Source organism: Macrotis lagotis, chromosome 1, assembly GCF_037893015.1.
Source record: "Macrotis lagotis isolate mMagLag1 chromosome 1, bilby.v1.9.chrom.fasta, whole genome shotgun sequence".
NCBI lineage: Eukaryota > Metazoa > Chordata > Mammalia > Peramelemorphia > Peramelidae > Macrotis > Macrotis lagotis.
Window position 1 is genome coordinate 833,491,820 of NC_133658.1, and position 20,151 is coordinate 833,511,970.

General features: G+C 34.3%; 1 protein-coding gene across 19 annotated transcripts in view; it reads left to right on the forward strand.

The window, feature by feature from the left end:
• SUPT20H (SPT20 homolog, SAGA complex component) overlaps window positions 1-20,151 on the forward strand; it is a 52,094-nt gene that overhangs the window by 21,769 nt on the left and 10,174 nt on the right. For 12 of the 19 annotated variants that reach the window (XM_074217254.1, XM_074217252.1, XM_074217253.1 and 9 more), the window contains 9 exons: window positions 668-782; window positions 2,046-2,174; window positions 5,110-5,209; window positions 5,529-5,687; window positions 7,426-7,732; window positions 8,630-8,784; window positions 13,675-13,730; window positions 17,410-17,595; window positions 18,806-18,911. In XM_074217254.1, the coding sequence (XP_074073355.1) occupies window positions 668-782; window positions 2,046-2,174; window positions 5,110-5,209; window positions 5,529-5,687; window positions 7,426-7,732; window positions 8,630-8,784; window positions 13,675-13,730; window positions 17,410-17,595; window positions 18,806-18,911 (1,313 nt within the window). Of the gene's footprint in view, window positions 1-667; window positions 783-2,045; window positions 2,175-5,109; window positions 5,210-5,528; window positions 5,688-7,425; window positions 7,733-8,629; window positions 8,785-13,322; window positions 13,648-13,674; window positions 13,731-15,768; window positions 15,940-17,409; window positions 17,596-18,805; window positions 18,912-20,151 lie in introns of those variants that run through there. The other 7 variants (XM_074217262.1, XM_074217266.1, XM_074217267.1 and 4 more) reach the window with 3 other exon arrangements.

The following is a 20,151-nucleotide window of genomic DNA, read 5'->3' on the forward strand; positions in this document are numbered from 1 at the left end:
GATCTTATTTTTTGCTTGTTTCATATTTTAAAAAAATCCAGAATCAATCCAGAAAGGAATAAATCTACATGGTATAGTACAAAGGAATGAGAAATCCTGAAATTTTTCTGGTTCCTGTTCTATTATTAGCTAAATGATATGATTTAGGCAGTCAAGTTACCTCTCTGGGCCTCAGTTTCCTCATTTGTAAAATGAGAGTATTGATAAAGATGAAAGCTGTGATCCTTCACTGGTCTAAAATTATGATTCCACAAATTATTCCTAAAGTGTAATTTTTTTTTAATCCAGTGAGAGGATAGTGCTAAGTGAATCTACAATTATTTTAGCTACCAAAAGTGGTTTTAGTTGGATTTAAAAAACTATAAGCAGGTGCTTTTGATGACTTTTGGTTAAACTAAAAACAGATTCTAAAGACATTTATAGGATTAAAAAATCAAGTGTTTACATTATCAGTATGGGAAATTTAATTGGTATGATCTGACCACTGAATAGGGCCTTCATAGATCATTTTTAATGAATGTGGGAGCTTGTTTATATACTAATTCTGTTAAGTTCATGTCGGTTTCTAGAGGAACATTTTCATGGGATTTTTGTTATCCATTCAATACATCTGTAATGAATTCATTTGAAACATTAGCAATAAATTATTTTTTCATATATATTTCAGAATAATTAATCAGTACCAAGAGTTGATTCAGAATGAAGCTAAATGTCCGGTGAAGATGTCCCACTCAAGTGGATCTGGCAATCTTAGTCAGCTTTCTCCAGGGAAAGAAATGGAAGTAAGATTGATCATTGTTTATTTTCTTATTAATAATCTAGCCAGAACAGTGAAGACAATTTTTTTGTTTTTAAAAAAGATTGTGTTTCTTTTGCTACTTCATATACACAGTAATTCATAGATCTTGAATCTCAATCAAGTTACAAACTCTACTCTCCTTTAATTTTTAGTTGCCTATTTAATAGCATGACTGCCTAAGGGGTCTTGTTTGGGTAAAAATTTATAGTATGGGTTAAAATTGATAATATCACTATAAAGCCTAACCTGTATCAAATTTTAAGATAATTTCAGTATTCCACATAAATTCTTTAGTGTCTCTCTTAATGCCTATCTAAGCTAAATAATGATTTGTTAATGATTGATTTAGCTTTTTATTATGGCATAGAGTTTTTAATATAGTATTGCATTTTTCTAAAACATTTTTCACTTTTTAGCCTTAATGAATCATGTATAATAATAGGAATTTTTTGGCATTTCATTAATTTGCTTTATTTTTTTACTTGGAATCAAATTTCCCTAAGTACGTTTCACTATTAAATTAATAATGTTATGCTTCATTATAGTGCACCAACTTAAGGGAAAAAATGTATCATTCCCATATTATTCCAGTTTGTTCCCCAGTTTTTCTCATTATGAAACATTTTTTTTTTGCAAGGCAAATGGGATTAAGTGGCTTGTCCAAGGCCACACAGCTAGGTAATTATTAAATGTCTGAGACTGGATTTGAACCCAGGTACTTGTGATTCCAGGGCCGGTGCTTTATCCACTGTGCCACCTAGCCACCCCGAAACATTATTTCTTAGTACATGTGATTATTAAAAGACTGTTTTTTAAAAGTTAATCCTGGTGGGGGCAGCTAATCAGGAGTACCTGAGTTAAAAATCCAACCTCAGACACTTAATAATTGCCTAGCTGTGTGACCTTGGGCCAGTCACTTAACCCCAGTCACTTAACTCTTTAAAAAGAGTTAAACCTAGTGTAATAGAAAGAATACAGAATTTTTGAATTAGGAGACCTCTCTCTTCTCACTTTAAATCTACTATTAACAGTAGGATATATGATTTTGGCAAGTCACTTCACCAGAGTATCAATTCTTACTGTGAAAAATGAGCATTTTGGCATTAGAGCAGGCATTATTAACCTTCTTAATTTCAAGAACTCCTTTGACATTCTGGTGAAGCTTACTGTCCTTTTTTAAAAATGTTTTTTAAGTGCATAAAATAAAATGCATATTATAAAGGAAATCAATTATATTGAAATACAGTTGTCAACCAGCCAAGATGGTGGAGTAGAAGGAAGTAGTACAGCAGAACTGTCCCCAACAACCACTCCACAAAGATCTAGAAAGCGCATCAGACCAAGTCCTGATCGGGAACTTCAAGAAAAAATCACAGTGAGTCATTTTTCTAGCTCAATTTGGTATAGTGAGCTCAGCAGAGATTGGAAGATAGTGGAGAGAAATTAGAGGGTAGGATTTCTGGGGAGAGGGGAAAGGGAAAGAGTCAAGATTTTTAACCAGGAAAAGAGACCTCCATGGATGTTTTACATAAAGCTTTGCACCAAGGATGAAAGTGATTCCAGATTTGACCCTGACACTATGAGGGAATAGGAATAGATACTAATAGGCAGCTCAGTCACAATCCACTTTTGGGTTACAGATCAAGTTTGCTGCACAGGGGATCTGTGTCTGGTTGAGGATGGGTCAAGGTAAAAGAGCTGTTAGTGCTCTTAGACTGAGAACTAAATAAGTATCGAAGCAAGCAGTAGCTATGTGTCTCTCACTTGAGAACTTGCTTAGATCTCAGATCAAGCTACTAGCCTAGAGTCATTCACAAAGCCTTATCTTACTTCAAAGTCAGGAAGGAAGTTTGGAAGAATGAGTAAACAAACAAAAAAAAAGAATGAGCTATAAAGAGGTGTTATGGCACAAGGATCCTCAAGATTCAATCCCTGAAAAGAAGGATTCTCAAAACATGTAATAAGCAGACTCAAACCATTTGGTCACAAGTTCAAATAGAATTCCTGGGTGAGATGAAAAAATTTAAAAAGAGCTAAAATGACTTTATAAGTGAAATTTAGTGTTCTAGAGGAAACAGTTGGGGAAAAGAAATAAGAACATGAAGGGCTGTCAGACTTCTTGAAAATTACAGTGGGTCAGATGTAAGAAAATGACTTGATGAGAAAACAAAATAAAATATTAAAGTAGAAAAGACTGGGAAAAAAGTATTTGGTATCTCTTAGTTTTTAAAAAGCAGCTAACATAAAACAGATCAAGGAGAGAGAATTTAAGAATCATTATACTACCTGAAAAATCTTCTGACTTAGGCATCATAATTCAGAAAATGGTAAGAGAAAAAAACTACCCTGACTGACCCATTTGAACCAAAGTACAAAGTAAAAATAGAAAAAAATTCACTGGGCATTTCCTGAATAAAAACCTCAAAACAAAAATTCTCAGAAGCATTGTGGTCAAAATCCAGAATTTCTATAGATGTCAGAAAAAACCACAAGCAGCCAGAAAGGGGGGAAAAAATAATATGGAAAAGCTTTTGTTAGGATCAGATAATATTAGTAACCACCAATCTAAAGGATCAGAGTTTGGAATATATCTAAAAATAATGTACCCAGCAAAACAATATATAAATCTACAAGGTAAATATGGACCTTCAGTGAAATAAAGGACTTCCAAGTAGTTCCTGATGAAAAGATCAGAGTAAAATAGAAATTTTGAAATACAGATATGGGAGTCAAGGGAAAAAAAAGTTGACAAAAATGAGCAATCTTAAATGATTAAAGTATGAATTGTACCCTCATAACCCTATCATCATTAGGATCCATAGAGAAAGTCTAAAAAAACAGCAAACCCGGGAATGATTTTGTTATATTTTTTCTGATCTTCACAGAATACAAAGGGAAAGGAGTGATGACAAATACCTCACATACCAAGGGTCTTTAAAGAAGAAGGGAAGAGAGGGCTGAATGGGCTACTCTTGAATCTTGCTTTCATTTGAACTCTGTAAAAGAAATACATGGCACAGAATTGGGTACAGAAATACATTTATTCAGTAGGGAAACAGAAAAGGACAAGAGGGAAGAGAGTATTAAGGGAGGGCTAAGTCCTAATCAAAAAAAGAAATAAACAGAAAGTATATCATGAAGGGAAGAAAATATACCAATCCACAATTGGGCTCGCTAAGAAGAGAGGAGAACAGAAGCTAACTACAGTTTCAGAGGCTCATGATGAAACATTTCCCACCTCTGACAGATTTGTTGAACTATGGATATTTTTGACAAGGGTTTTGTTTTTTAATGGGGGGGGGTGAATTTTCATCATGTGTTTTTTTAAAAAAAATAGTATTGTCAGAATTCTCTCTCTCTCTCTCTCTCTCTCTCTCTCTCTCTCTCTAACCCCTGGACTAGAGGACTTCCAAGGTCTTTTCCTTTCATATTCTGATAATCCTCCTTTGTATAAAAGGATATGAAAATAATAGCTTTTATTTTTGCCTTTTATCTGGTTTCCTGATTATTACTTCAGAAGAGGGTGTTGACATTAAGAGGAATAGGATTGTAAATGGTCAGTATAATTGAGTTTAGTTATGATCCCATTCTCTCTTTCACCAGGAAGGTGATAGAACCTGTCCTCTTGAGGACTGATATAAAAAATGAAACAACACCTGCCTTTAGCTCATGTTTATCTGGCTGCCTCTTCTTTTTAAAAGTATTTTCAGGGGCGGCTAGAGCACCAGCCCTGGAATCAGGAGTACCTGAGTTCAAATCCGATCTCAGACATAATAATTGCCTAGCAGTAGGGGAGGCTAGGTGGCATAGTGGATAAAGCACCGGCCTTGGAGTCAGGAGTACCTGGGTTCAAATCCGGTCTCAAACACTTAATAATTACATAGCTGTGTGGCTTTGGGCAAGCCACTTAACCCCATTTGCCTTGCAAAGAAAAACCTAAAAAATATATATATATATTTTCAAACCAAAAGGAAAGCTGAAATTCTCAAGTTAAAACTATAACCCTATGTGGGACTAAGATTATATTCCAGCCAATATCCTGAGTTCACCTTTCACTTTTTCTGCCTTTTGTGGTAGCCCATAAATCTCAGACAAAGTAACCTCTCAGAATCAAATTAGACTCTGAGTATGTGGTACTTCATAGATCACAGTCCTTGAAATTGTGGTATCTGTTATACTAAATCTCTTTTAGGTAGTGAAGTTGTGTTTTTTTACTTGAGAATGTAAAACTATGTGATCCACAGTTCTCTATTTTTGGTAATAATCATAATCTTAATAAATATGTCTTTAAAAAATGTTTCTTTCAACAGCCAGAAAGCTTATTGGTTCAGCCATCAGTGTTGGGAAAGGGAGTAAAACATCGGCCGCCACCCATTAAACTTCCTTCAAATTCGGGAAGTAGCTCTTCAGGTAATACAACTCTTTATTTTTTTTTATTTCTCTTTAGGGGGGGGGATGATCTTGGATGAAAGCTGATTAATTGTGTCAAAAGTCTTTTTGGGGTTGACTAGGTGCGGTAGTGGATAGAGCACTTGCCCTGGAGTCAGGAGTACCTGAGTTCAAATCCGGCCTCAGACACTTAATAATTACCTAGCTGTGTGGCCTTGGGCAAGCCACTTAACCTCATTGCCTAGGGGAAAAAACTTTTTTTTGAATTGTGTTTTTACCTTTACAAATTAAAACCTACTGTGATGGTACAAAATAATCATAAGGTTTTTTTTCCCCCCAGGTAATATTTTTAGTCCTCAGCAATCAGGCAGCCATCATAAGTCCCCAACACCTCCCCCTACATCTAAGCCACCTGGTCTTTCTCGGAAACCTTCCCTGGATCTTAGTCAAGTTAGCATGCTTTCTCCAGCTACTCTGTCACCTGCCAGCTCATCACAAAGTGAGTCACAACCTAAATTCTCCATTAAATATTCATAAGCTTTTCATTAGTACACTCCAAGACAACTTCTTGGCCAGTGAAATGATAAAACTGAAATGTATAGAGGGCCCCCAATTGTATCAGTTTTGCAAAGCTGAAAGCAGGTCTTTTGTTGACTGTATGTACTTTATGTTTATTGTATTGTATGTTTTTCTGTATCTATGTATGCACCCTTGTGTATACGTTTCTAATAGATTTGCTATCTGTGTTACTTTTTCCCTTTAAAAAAAATTTAGCCTGGTAATTAATGTGACAGTGAGATTCCAAAGTGTTCTTGATACCAGTGTACCTTGGACCACTTTACATTTTACATAAATTATGCAGATTTGATAAAAAAAAATGTCTTAGGGGATACAGCAGTTATATCTTTGTGTATGTAACAATCTGTTTAGTCCTAAGGTGGTGATGCAATAAATTAAAAGCTGATTTTTAAAAACACTCCTATATTGTTTTATAAATCATTGTCGATTATTAAGCTGTGATAATGATTGTAAAGCACTATACTGAAGAAGTTAAAATATAATTTTTTTCAACTGAGTGATCCCACAGGTTTAGATATCAGTGACATGATTACTAGAATTATAGTTCAAAGTTGAACTAAAATCTTAAAATGCAAATGATTCTTAAGACATTTTAGAAACAGATTTGCCCAAAGAAACTCCATTCCAGTTTTCACATTTTTTGAATAGACTATGTATACTGAACCTTTTAGTACATGGCACAGTGGTAGAATGTGGTTCTCTGCATTAGTTATAAGCATCTTCATCCTGATAGCTCAAAAGGTGTAATTTTTCTGCCTTCTTGTTTTGCACAAAGAAAAACAAAAATCTTTGATAAATTCTCTAAGTCTTCTTCACACCTTCTTATGTTGGGGGTATGGATTATGTTACTCTACTGCACACGGTTGTTACTAGAATTAAGGGTTGGGTGACAGCTTCTGGACATTCACATTTCTTTCCTTTCTTTCTGCAGGACATGAAAGCTAAAAAAGAAAACACCTCAAGAGCTTTTGGTTTTGCTTTTTTTTTTTTGTTTTCTTTTTTTAAATTGATAAACTGTGCGTACTGCATTCACAACAGATTTTCTATACATTCTACATTTAAAGAGAAATACACAGTTACTGTTAAAGATACAGTATTGTCACCTTTAAAATGATTTGCTTTATTACTGGCTTTTATGATTTGGGTGAACTATGTTGGAAATTATATTTATTCATATATATATTTATATATATAGGTGCCCTTTTTTTGTCTATTGGCCAAAACTAATTTATTAATACTCTTATCAGTTTTATTCAGATTTATCAGATTATTGTATAAATTATATAAGTAGTTTAGAGTTAAATCAATTTTAAATGATTCATTATAAAAATTAATCTGGGTTGCTTCAGAACTTTAATAAAAAAAACCAGAATATAAGAATTTTAACTTTTAAATGGATGTTGGAAAAATACCAATTTGTATTAGTATTGTGATAGTAAAACTGCCACTAATGGACTTTTTAGGTGATATACTGCATCCTTAATTGTGATTGAGTGTAGAAACACTCTTGTATCATATGTAGAAATTAACACTGCAGTTTACTGCTTTAAAAAAACTGGAACAAATTGTCAGTGCTAAGTAAGATTCCATTAACCTTATTTTAAAAAGGACTGGCCTTTTATAACAAACTAGCACTTTTTATTTTTCTCAATGAGCAGGATCTGGAACTCCTAAGCCATCTACTCCTACACCAACCCCTTCATCGACCCCACACCCTCCTGATGCTCAGAGCTCAACTCCTATTACCCCTTGTGCCACCCCTACTCCCCAAGATTCAGGCTTCACCCCTCAGCCCACTTTGTTAACCCCGTTTGCTCAGCAGCAAATGTCTCTGAGCCAGGCAATGCCTGTAATGACCATTCCTCTTTCCACCATGGTAACATCTATAACTACAGGAACCACGTCCACCCAAGTCATGGCAAACCCTGCTGGACTTAACTTCATCAATGTAGTGGGCTCTGTATGGTAAGTTTGCTTTGCTGTCATGTTTTCTTATTAGTTTATATTAGCCATATCCCTTAAAATGTATTTTCAGAAAGATTCAATGCCTAAAAAAAGATGGTTTTAACTTTTCTTGCCTAAAGTTTATTGGATCTCCACATGAACCAAATGTGAAAATTACTTCAATTTAGCACTACTAAAATTATGCATGTTAATTTTTAGAAAAGATAATGGCTACAAGTAGTATAGTATGACTCTTATTATACTATAATATCATCTCAGTGTTGATCCATGACCTCATAAAATTACAGGGAACTCAATACAGTGAATTTCTCAGGTTTACAAACTTGTTAGCTCCTTCATTTGACAGAATCTTTTCTTTTTCCCAGGTTACACTTTTTTAGGAGTCCTTTTATTGTATACAATATATAGTTTCAGTAGCCTGAAGGCAACATAAGATAAAAATAAAAAGGAAATACAGAAGTCTCTATACAAGAAAGAAAGGAAATACTGTGTGCCTGTGCATGCGCGCGCGCACACACACACACACACACACACAACATACACATATACACATACATATGCAGATGTTTTTTCCCAGAAAAAACATCTTATGTTCTAGAATTTATTCTATCAAGAGTTTAGATATTTCCTAAAATGAAAATATATACAAAACACTAAATTAACTAAAGCTATGATAATTACAACCAGATGTTTGCAGCAAAGAAAAAATCTCCAGCTGAAATTGGGGGGGGGTCACCAAGGGGAGGTTGTACATTTCACATGATAAGGCATTTTTAAAGAAAGACAAAGTAAATGATTAGATTTCATTTAGCCAAATCACTGTTACTAATGATGGTAAGTTTGACCAAGGGTAAATGTTTACCATTGTCAAACACATGTTTGTTTCTTCATCTACAGTGGAGCACAAGCGTTGATGAGCAGTTCAAATTCCATGCTCGGGTGTAATACTGGTGCCATAACCCCTGCAGGTTTAAATCTGAGTGGTATTTTACCCTCAGGAGGTCTGGTACCAGGTGCATTGCCAGCTGCAATACAGTCAACCTCTCAATCAGGTTAGTATATTTTAAATAATGTAATCTTAAAAATGTTTATGTTGTCAAGACAATATCACTTTGACCATGAAAAGACAAGCCTCCAATTTAACTACATATAATACATTTCCTACCATGACTGCTGAGGGCTTTGGGTTATTTCTCACAGAATATGTTCCAAAAATAGATTAAACTTGTGTAAATGTCATCAAGACTATTTCCTTTGTAGCATCCTTTAATACATTTATTATTTTAATCTAATTTGTTTTCTAAGAGCCATGCTAATGCCATATTTCCCAGAAAATAACAACTAAGTGGAAAATAAACCCTAGCATGATTTTTTTTCAGGATGCTCCTAATATAAGATCTATCCCAAAAATAAACCCCAGTTAAGAACGTCAGCCAGATAGGTGCATTTAGTGCTTCCATTGCAACATATGATGGATGTAGTGAATTATAAAATCATGATATATTACTGAATGTAAATAAATAATATTATTGATATTAGTACTTAAAGTAATTGATAATAGAATTTTTAATTATTTGTAAATACCCAAGTGGGTGCCTTTGGATAAGAAGTAAATGCCTGTGTAAACAGACGTCCCCGAAACTTACTGTTGAATGACCAATCAGAATACAAACACAAATGATGTGTGCGCTTGATAATGAAGGGACATAGTTGTGTCTAAAAGAATCTTCATAATTCAATGTCAAGTGTTATAACAGACGTACTTAACGCACTCGTGTGAAATAAAGAAATGTTTTCTGTATTTTGATGCCTGCAATTTTTCATCCCTTTTAATGTGAGCCATTATTCTTAACTGTCATCATTTTTGTTGCCACCGCTGTCTCATAAATCTTCAATTGATGTTTGGTTTAATGGTAAAATTAAAGGAAATATTTTGACCCCCCAGACAAGATGAGTGCAAAAAAGAAAGAGCTATCCAATTGAGTACAAGAAAGGAACCATGGAGGACTCTTGGCAAGAATCTTATAGCCTTCTGCAAAGAAGAAGTTGGATCTTCAAATGGTTTAAAAATGGCAAATAGAGTACAGCAGGTGGATGAGGGAAATGCTAAGAATCACATGTGTGGATCAGGTTAGCAGCCATTATTTTCTGAACTAGAAGATGTCATCTGTGAATAGATTGCCAACAGAAGTGCAAAGGTTTTGGTTGTATGCAGGGCTGATATTCAGGCATTTGTCCTTGCAATAAGCACCACAATTAGAAGTATCCCCAGAAGAATTCAAAGCATCACAACACTGACTGGATGGCTATTTTCAGTGGTATGAATGGTCTCTAAGAAGATTGACAATACTGTTCAAACTGGGAAGATACTGAAGTTACTAACTGCAATGGGCATTCAAGTCCTTTGTTGATGGTATCGACTTTCTGAATACTAATTCTCCAGTATGATTGCTGTGGATGAAACTGCAGTGATTATGAGCTAAGGATCTCAAAATGACAATTGATCAGAGGGGTGTGTGTGTGTTTTAGCAGTTTGATCTGGATTTTGTCAGTTTGTCTGCATGGAAAGAAAGCCCCACCTCTAATCTAAGAGCAAGAAAGATAAAATTGAATGTGTTTTAGGCATTTATGTTCTTTTAGCCAAAAAAACCCTAGTGAACCCTAGCTGTTAAAGAAAATGGGTGCTGCCACTTGGTTTTTCGAGGTGACCAAAGAGGTCTGCTAGCCTAGGATTCAACCAGCACTCACTGCTCCAAATAAAAACATGAACTTCCTTGCAGAAAGAAGAATAGATCAAATAATGATTCCCACAGTAATGACTGCCTATCTCGAGACTCTTGATGTTACAATAAACAAGCTGTTCAGGGACCATTTGCACATGGAAATCATTGGCTATTGAATATAGAATGGAGAGAAATCAGCGTAGAAACTTTGAAACCAAGCTTACAAGAGGTCATAACTTGGGTGAAGACTTCATGGGATAAAATCACTGACAGCTATGTTGCCAATGCACTATGAGCAGGCTATGTGGACAAGAAGTGCTCATTTAAGGAGAACTATTACTAGATATGAGAGATTGCAGCCAATGGTTCTACAAGAAATGGAGTCACAAGATATTATGTCCAGCTCAAAGAGCAATAAAAATGTGTATACCCTTTGATACAGCAATACCACTATTGGGTCCATACCATGAAGAGATCATGAAAAATGGTAAAAACATCACTGTACAAAAATATTTATAGCAGCTCTGTTTGTGGTGGCAAAGAATTGGAAATCGAGTGAATGTCCATCAATTGGGGAATGGCTGAAGGAAATTATGGTATATTTATGTCATGGAACACTATTGTTCTATTAGAAACTAGGAGGGATGGGAATTCAGAGAAGCCTAGAGGGATTTACCAGAAGAATATTGTACACCCTAACAGCAACATGGAGTTGATCAATCTTAATGGACTTGCTCATTTCACCAGTGCAACAATCAGGCACAATTTTGGGGTATCTGCGATAGAGAATACCATCTTATCCAGATAAAGAATTGTGGAGTTGGAACAAAGTCCAAAGACTATTACCTCTAATTTAAAAAAAAAAACATTATTATGTAATTTTGCTATCTCTTTTACTTTATTTTTTTCCTTAAGGATATGATTTATTTCTCAACACATTCAATTTGGATCACTGTATAGCAGAGAAACAATGTAAAGATTATCAGACTACTTTCTGTTGGGGATGGGAGGAGGGAAGTGAAATTAGAGGGGAAATTGTAAAATTCAAAAATAAATAAATTTTAAAAAAAGAAATTATGTCCAGAATTAGGGGTTTGGAGAATATGAAAATGTTCCAGAAAAAGATGATAAGATTGTATTTGAATAAATATAGTTCTTGTACATGAATAAAATGAGTAAAAGTAGATTGTTGTACATGAAAAAAAAATTAAGACATCCCCTGAAAATAAACCCTAATGTGTCTTTTGGAGCAAAAATTAATATAAGACCCAGTCTTATTTTCAGGGAAATATGGTGATGAATTAAGTAAGGGTTAACCCATATGATCTCTGAGTTCTCTTCTTAGATTTTATTATTCTTTGCATGTTTCCTGTAATTGATAAAAAAAATACCTTAAAATAGTGTTAGAATAGTAAAAGCCATTATTAGCCATACAAAAAAGAAATAAGTTCAAAACGCTATTATGTATGAACAATTTGAAAAATTGAATTTTTCTTATCCATTACAGGAATGGGAAGGCAAATGGTACATCTTTTTATCAGTTCAGTTTTTTAAATGTTTTCCTGACTAGAAGATTCTTATGTAAAATAATATTATTTCAAGTTGTTGGTTTCACTTCTTAAACAGAATTAAACAAAAGAGCCTTGTCATTTGGAATTTCATATAAACATTATAATGAATCCATTTATAATTTAACAAAAATGTATATTCCACAGTGCATATACAAAACTCTTTGAGAACCTCTCTTGTTGAGTATCATACTTGTCTTCTTTTTCCCCTTTTAAGACCTCATCTGGTTATATGACCAGTTGTTATTGAAAATAATGCTCCATTGGTATACTTGACTGTAGTACCTTAAGAGTCATAACTTCAAGTTTGGGTATTCAGAGTTTTCTAGGAACTGGATTAACATAAATTAGTTACAAGATTCCTGTTTGTGCATTGAATCCCTAACATTTTCTTGAGTTTAACCTTGATGTGGGTAAAAGATGTACAGAGACTCCATGTGTCATGGGCATTCTGGTATACTTAATGATATGGCATCAGACAGTACTGATATTAAGTCATTTGTTAAGAGACAGAGTTGTTCCCCCTCTAACAAATTGCAGTTGTTCCTTGATTCATGAGTGACATAAAATATACCTCCTCTTTATTACAGCATATAGCATATATGCTGCTTTTCTGGGAATTATTATATGTGTGTTCTGCCAAGACTCAGTTTAGAATATGAGGTCCAGCTTGGGTTCTGGTAAATGGATGAGTATCAAGACCAAAATGTTTTAAGGTTTCATTATGTGTGGCTTTTCTCAGTTGAATATCTTATATCTGTGATGTACAAATACATGCAGTATGTTTTCATGAAAGATTTGAAATACATAATCAGTCAACAAACATTTTTTTAAGAACTTATATGTGTCAGGTATTGGAGAGGCTTAGAAAGACAGGCAGAAGAAGCATGGTATCTGTCTTCAAAGAGCTTATGATGTTGGGAGAGGCAACTTGCAAAAAACTATGTATGTTCAAGATAGATATAAATGGAAAGTATCCCCACTCAAAAATCATGTTGGAGTGATATTCATGGTACCTACATAGCACTATGCTAGTCTTCTATCAAGAATGATTCTTGGATGAATTCTAATATCAGTAAATAGGAGGTTTTTATTTTATCAAAGATTATCAAAATCATCACTGTTTTTTAAATTTTCTTATGTCAGATATGATGATGATGATGATGATGATGATGATGATTTGTCCTTTGTTCTTGAAGAGAACCATGACATCAGGGAGATGATACTATGACAAGTACATGAATTGGATTTGAGTGAGGGGATGCTATGCTAAGTCACTAGCCTTATTTTCTCCTCCAGAACCATCTGGATCCAGGGGCCAAATAAGAGTCAAGACAATTGGAGATGGCCCTGGATACGAGACAATTAATGTTAAGTGACTTGCTCAAGATCACACAGCTGGTAAGAGTCAAGTATCTGAGGCTTCTATCCTTCTGACTCCAAGACCAGTGCGCACTATTCACTATACTACCTAGCTACCCTTATGTCAAATCTAAGATATTGAATAAAATACAAACAAAACTAAAAATAACCAGAATTTGTTCATAATATTTTAAAAATACAGTTAGTGGACAAGTATCAAATTACAAACCCATTTTAATGCACATTGTGTTACTTCCTTTTTATAATTAAAAAAACTTTTTTTTGTCAGGTGTCCCCTTTGGCTTAAAAAATACTTCAGGTCTCAGGCCCTTAAATCTACTCCAGGTAAATATAAGATAAAATAATAATTCTGTTCACACTTTCTGTGTGTTTGTGTGTGTGTGTGTGTGTGTGTGTGTGTGTGTGTGTGTGTGTGTTTGTGTGTAAAAGATGTATAAAGGATTGTGTGTGTGTAAAAGATATGGTAACTCCTATTAATTATTTTCTGCTGCCTATACCAATCTTTGAAAATGAGGGGTTTTTTTCAGGAGTATGTTGAGAGTCTTTGAACATTCCCAGGAAACTATGTGGTCAACACTGTGTCCCCAATCTCACTGTTCTGGGCACCTCTGAAGTGAAAGGTTGATCTAGACCTGGCAGGGAGAGGAGAAAATGTAGTTCTCTCCTGAGATACATAGTTCTCAACAAAGAAGTTGAGAAAATGTCAAACCATAAATTTTAATGTTATATTTAACATTGTAGAACACTCACATTTGTCTGTAGCTCCATCTGAATACCCTAGTCCCTGATTTTTTTTTAATGTTTCAACAGTACTCTTCTCCCCCCCCCCCCCATTCTTTTAGAACAAAAGTTTTAGACTTTGAGTTGAAGAGTCATATAGGGATAGCCTGTTTGAAAGTCAGCTATCTACAAACCAAAAAATAACGTGCTTGTATATACATTGTAGAAAATACTGTTAGTTGCCATTGGACTTTTCTGCCTACCTAGAAGTATTGCTAGTCTTTGCAATAAGGATCATCTTTTGGTAGGAGATGACCCTACCTGAAGGGTAGGGACTGAAGGGATGTGACTGAGACCCATTTTAGCATTAACTAATATATCAGGCTTTTACCATAGCTAGTTGTATTTCATGGATAAGATTTAATCTTTTATATATTTAAGTCTGTACAAGTTTCCACGGTGATCCAGCTGCCAATATCTTGCTAATTGCATCTAACCAAGAGTTGACATAGATCAATTCAAAAACAGAAAGCTAATTAAAACTTAAGAAATGATGAACTTGTTTTCTTTTAAAAATTTTCATTGTGCTAAATAAAATTAAATTATGAGTTAATAATGAGTTCAATCTCTATATTAGTGGTTTTTTACTTCCACCAAGTTTTTTTGTTAATAGATCGAGTCATGGTTGTCAGATTGCAGCTAAACCTCTCAATAATTAAGATTTTGCTTTACCTCCTTTTCCTTCCTCCTTCCTCCCCTCCATATACTCACTTTGGATATGATTCAAAAGGACAACAACACTGACACAAGGTGAAGAGAGGGGTTTGTTGAGAGAATCAATAAAGTACTTTAGAAAGGTACCTAAGAAACAGTGGAGGAGCAGATCTTTGATAGGCAAGTGACTCTCAAACCATTTGAATTGTGTGTGGAAGGATTAATAGCTGGTGAATCAGGGTCAAAGAAGGGAAGTTGTTTGAGAAAACAGTAGAGGATTTGTCTCCATAACTGCACTCATCCAAGACAGAACTGTTTTTTTCCTGTTTTAAATAGCTCCCTTAATTCCAGACTTTCTACAGATTTCTTTTGAAGACCTTTATGTTAAAGATTTAGAGCTTATTTGATAAAGCAAAATTGGCCCACTTTATTTTGATGCTACAATGTGTCATCTGTCCCTGAACAAAGGAGTTTCAAACCAGACTCTTTATGAGCTTATACTTGGTTAGCTTTGGAATTTGGGATGGTATAGGATAATTCCATTTCTTTTGAGTTGTCAAAAGTAGAAAATTATTAATTTTCTCTATTATCAATGCTATTTGTTCAAAGTGTAGAACCATCCAGGGAAACTAAGTCTAAATCTGCCCTAACTCATTTTCATTCCTTAGCCTTTTCCCCCCCTTTTTTTGGTTTGGGGGGGGGGATAATGGCATAAAAACTTCCACATCTACATAATTCTTTATAGTTACTAAATATTTTACATATATATTAGCATATTTGGTCTTTGGTATTGTTGCTATTAGAAAACAGGCTTAGAATGATTTACTTAAGGCATAGAATTAGGACTTAAAAAGTCTTCTCCAAGTCTAATGCTTTTCCCACATTTGCCTGCTTTTTCTAATTTAAGAATCCTCTTCTGTTCTATCAGTGCATGGGCCAAGCAGCTGAGGCAGCATGGCATAGTGGATAGAGAGCCATTCTTGGAGCCAGGAAGACCTATGACATATGTTGTTGTGTGACCATGGGCAAGCCACTTATCCTCTCCATCTAAGAAACTCTTAAGACTCTTAAGTTGCAGAGAAGGTGTCAGCCTGCATTGGTAAAGGAGGTTTTGTTTTGTTTTTTTAATCTAGGCCCTTCCTGTACCAGTGAAATCACAGATCAAGTACCTAGCACTTCCTACTGCCAAATGAAAAATTTGTGTATGAACCATAAGAATTTTATATATATAGCTGTAGGCAAATACCAAAAAGACCTCAAAAGCATCTATAGATTAAAATTCTAATTTATAACAATGTCCTAATTATAGTTAGGAAAAAAAACTAACTTTTTTACCATATATTTGGTACATATCCTAATATATATGTGTGTGTGTGTGTGTATATATATATATATATATATATATATATATATATATATATATATATATAATCATATATTTTATATGATCCTAATGTTTTAAAATAGATATTTTTATACTAAAGCAAGATTCCAAACTATCAAGTGCCTACAGGTACTGCATAATGTGCTTAGAGAGCCAAACTTAGAGGCAGTAAAATCTAGATTGAAATCCTGCTTCTACCTGAATTTGGGCAAATTCTCAGTTGCCTAAATGAATCTGCACTGATAGAGGGCATTTCTTCCCCTGGATGATATCAACAATGATGACACTTTTAAAAAACCTGGACAAAGAAAATTCCTAAAACAAAACATTGGGGGGTCAGAGCTAATGATATTTTTTTAGAAATGGCCTTTAGCTTTTCACCTCTTTCAGAATTTCCCTCTAGGATCTACCTGAAACTGAGTTTTATTTTGTAAAGTTCAAGCCAGTTGTGGGGGGAGGGTGTTAAAGATGTGAGAAAGATGAACTAAAAGGTAAAAAGAAATAAAAAATAACAAAGGACTTTATATATCTATAAAAATAAAATGTTTGTAAAAAGAACATTCAAATTTGCCTTTTAATTGTATTGTCTTCAAAATTATTGCCTTCATTCTGGACAATGAACCAGCCATCAGGAATCCAGAATTTCCTCTCCTTTCTGAGCCCCTTGCTCCTTAACAGTAGAAATGCACCGATTAGGTGAGGCAGATATCTCAGAGATGCCTTTGTTACTTTTGTCTTACTTTTAGAGCTTATATCTTGCTCTTCTGCAGTTGACCTCTTCTGTGTGTTGTCTTCCCATTAGAGTGTAACTTCCTTGAGAATGGGGACCATTTTCTTTTTCTTATTATTTCCCTAGTGCTTGGCAATAGTAAGTGCTTAATAAGTGATTTTTCATCCTAAAAAACTGTCCACAGAGGTTGCCAGGGGTGTTTTGTTCATATTTTTATAGTGGATTAATCATTGACTAGAGTCGGACATTGAGATTTTCAATGTCTCCATGGCTTTGAACATATAATTTAATCTCCCAGTTTCCTCATCTTAGAAACCAGACTGGGACTAGATAACCTTCTGAGGTCCCTTCCAATTCTAAATTTAAGGTCCAACAGTCCAGATATAAGTTCACTGTAATATTATATAAAAACACTGTAAATATAGCCAGTTAACAATTTTAAAATTCCTTAACAGCTTCCAGGTGGTTCACTCATTTTCAATCCACTGCAGCAGCAGCAGCAGCAGCAGCAGCAGCAGCAGCAGCAGCAGCAGCAACAGCAACAGCAACAGCAACAGCAACAGCAACAGCAGCTCTCTCCCTTTTCTCCACAGCAACAGTCTCAGCCTCCTACAACTTCTAGTCCTCAGTTGCCAGAACAGGTATATTCCCTCTTTGTTCTTGTGTGAGACCAAGATATATTGTACTTATAACAACAAAAATGTCTAAAATTAATCACAGTGTGACATGCCTTGTAAATTAGATGGACAGAGGGCATAGTAACTTTTGGGGTATTTTGCAGAATTACCCAGCCAATTCAGTTCTTTTTACTTGCAACAATTTGTAATTTTCCTCTTTTGTCATCTGCCAGTCATGTGAACCACAAAGTTAGTTTTTTCAGTTGGTTATTGATAGTTTGAATTTTTTCCTTTGGAAACTGCCTTTTATCTTTTGGGGATTGGCATTTTCTCATTTTCACTTCTGCACTGATGTTAAGTTCCTCTTAAACTTCATTGATAAGAACTCTTTCGTGTGTGTGTGTGTGTGTGTGTGTGTGTGTGTGTGTGTGTGTGTGTGTGTATGCTCAAAAGATTATTGGCACATTATTAAAATATAAAGTATAAGGAATTTGTTGAGGCTATTGGATTAATGCAAAAGAACATATTATATTTCCTATATTGAATGAATTAATGTTTAAAAATATACAAACTTACAAGCACATGATATAGTACCTTTCAGATGGTACCTTTCTTTCTGAGTATATTAATAGTAATAAAAGTAAAATACCACAAATTTAAAATGTAGACATACACATATAATCAATATATTATTATATTAAATAGTTGAAACCAAGGAGATTTTTGCAACAGTTCTGCTTAGGACATACTACCATTTGCTTATTAAATTAAAAGAAGATAAAATTGGTATGCCCTGATATTATAAGTTCTTTCTAATTTATACTCATTCTATATATTGTCTCACACTAATTTAAAATTATCGCCTCAGTTGGAAGTCAAATTTACCCAAACTTCAATGGTGTGTGGCACGCTGATGGCCTTCACTAGTCTAAGATGGTATCAGGCTGTTGGCTACCAGACCTTGATCAAGAGAGAATTTTATGTAACTGAATTCTGAATTTTATAAAATTATGTTGTTTCATATAATAAGTGAGTGATAGTTCCAGTTTGTTAAGCAGTTTTAAATCCTTATGTTATGCAGTTTTGTTTTTTCCCTAAAATTTAAATCTAACATTGCAGATATCCTTTTAAAGGAAAAAAGTTTTTAATCATATTTTATTAAAGTAAAATTGTTTTTTTAATCGCATCTCTTTCTTGACACAAAGTTTAGTACTGCCTTTTTTTGTTTGATTAGAGTTCTGAACCAGGTACAGCCAGTCAAGACCAGGCCTTGTCTGCTCAACAAGCTGCTGTTATTAACCTGACTGGAGTTGGGAGCTTTATGCAGTCCCAGGCAGCTGGTATGTGTTTGCTATATTTAAGTTGTATTTTCAAGCAAAAAGTACTTAATCCAAAATTCACTTGCAATTTTTATTTCACCTTTTGAATTACTTTTTCTTTTCCTTTCCAGGTAGATGATAATTGGGGACTTATAAGTAGAAAGTAGAATTGGTCTTAATCTGTGAACTCTTGAGATGTCAGTCGAGGCCCTTCTTAGTTTTTCATTATTTTCAGTTTCAGTTGACCAGTTAGAAATACCTGGCCCTCCACAAATTATTGACTGTAGTTCTACACGTTAACAGTTCCAATTCTGCAGTTACTGAAGGAATTAGGGAATCAGAAAATGTCTATTTAAAATGTTTTATCAATAATTGTGCATAGTATCTACTTAATCGAATGCATTTTTTCCCTGTATTTTCTTTTTTTTCTCCTGGCAGTTTGACTATCCAATCTATTGGACAAATCAATTAACCATTCTGCTTCAGGTCTTCATCTTTAAAGTAGAGGGATTGGACCAAAAGGACCCTAAGGTCTTTTCCATCTATGTAAAATAATTAATTAGAAAAACAACTTGAATTGCTAAAGCTACAATTAAGATAGTCCATATTGTGTAGATCAGGTGAGGTGCTAGAGGAATGGTTGTTACATAGAACAAATTTTAAGATTACTGGATTTTAGAAAGTCCTTTACATATCCCATTCCCCACCCTATACTCTCACATAACAAAACTCCATATATGTGAATTTAGATACCATTTAATATATGGAAGGATTAAACTCTTGAAAATAAGCAATTAGTCATTTGTTATTTGTAGACTTGAATTATAGTGCAGGTACCATACCTACAAAGTGGTTTAGTAGAAAGAGCAATGAATTGCAAATCATGTGACATGGGTTCTAGTTCTGTCACTAACAAGCATGTGAACTTGGATAAAAATTATTTAAGTTCTCTGGGCCTTGAGTTATTACCTTGGAAATTGAGGGGGTTTAATTAAATTATTACTAAGGTTCTTTCCAGGTCAAAATCTGTACTGTAATCAAAATGCATATGTCAACCAAATTTGTTAAACTATAATTTGAACACAAGTGTATAGAACAATCATTTGGCATCTATAAGTTTTCTTATTTAGGCTGTCTTTTCTGTTCCTGAGGAACATCAGAAACATACTTCTTAATTTTATGGGTAGCAGTTTTTGATCCTGGAAAAATACCTTTCAAAATAAACAGCAAAATTTCATTTCAAACTTCATCGAGTTCTCTT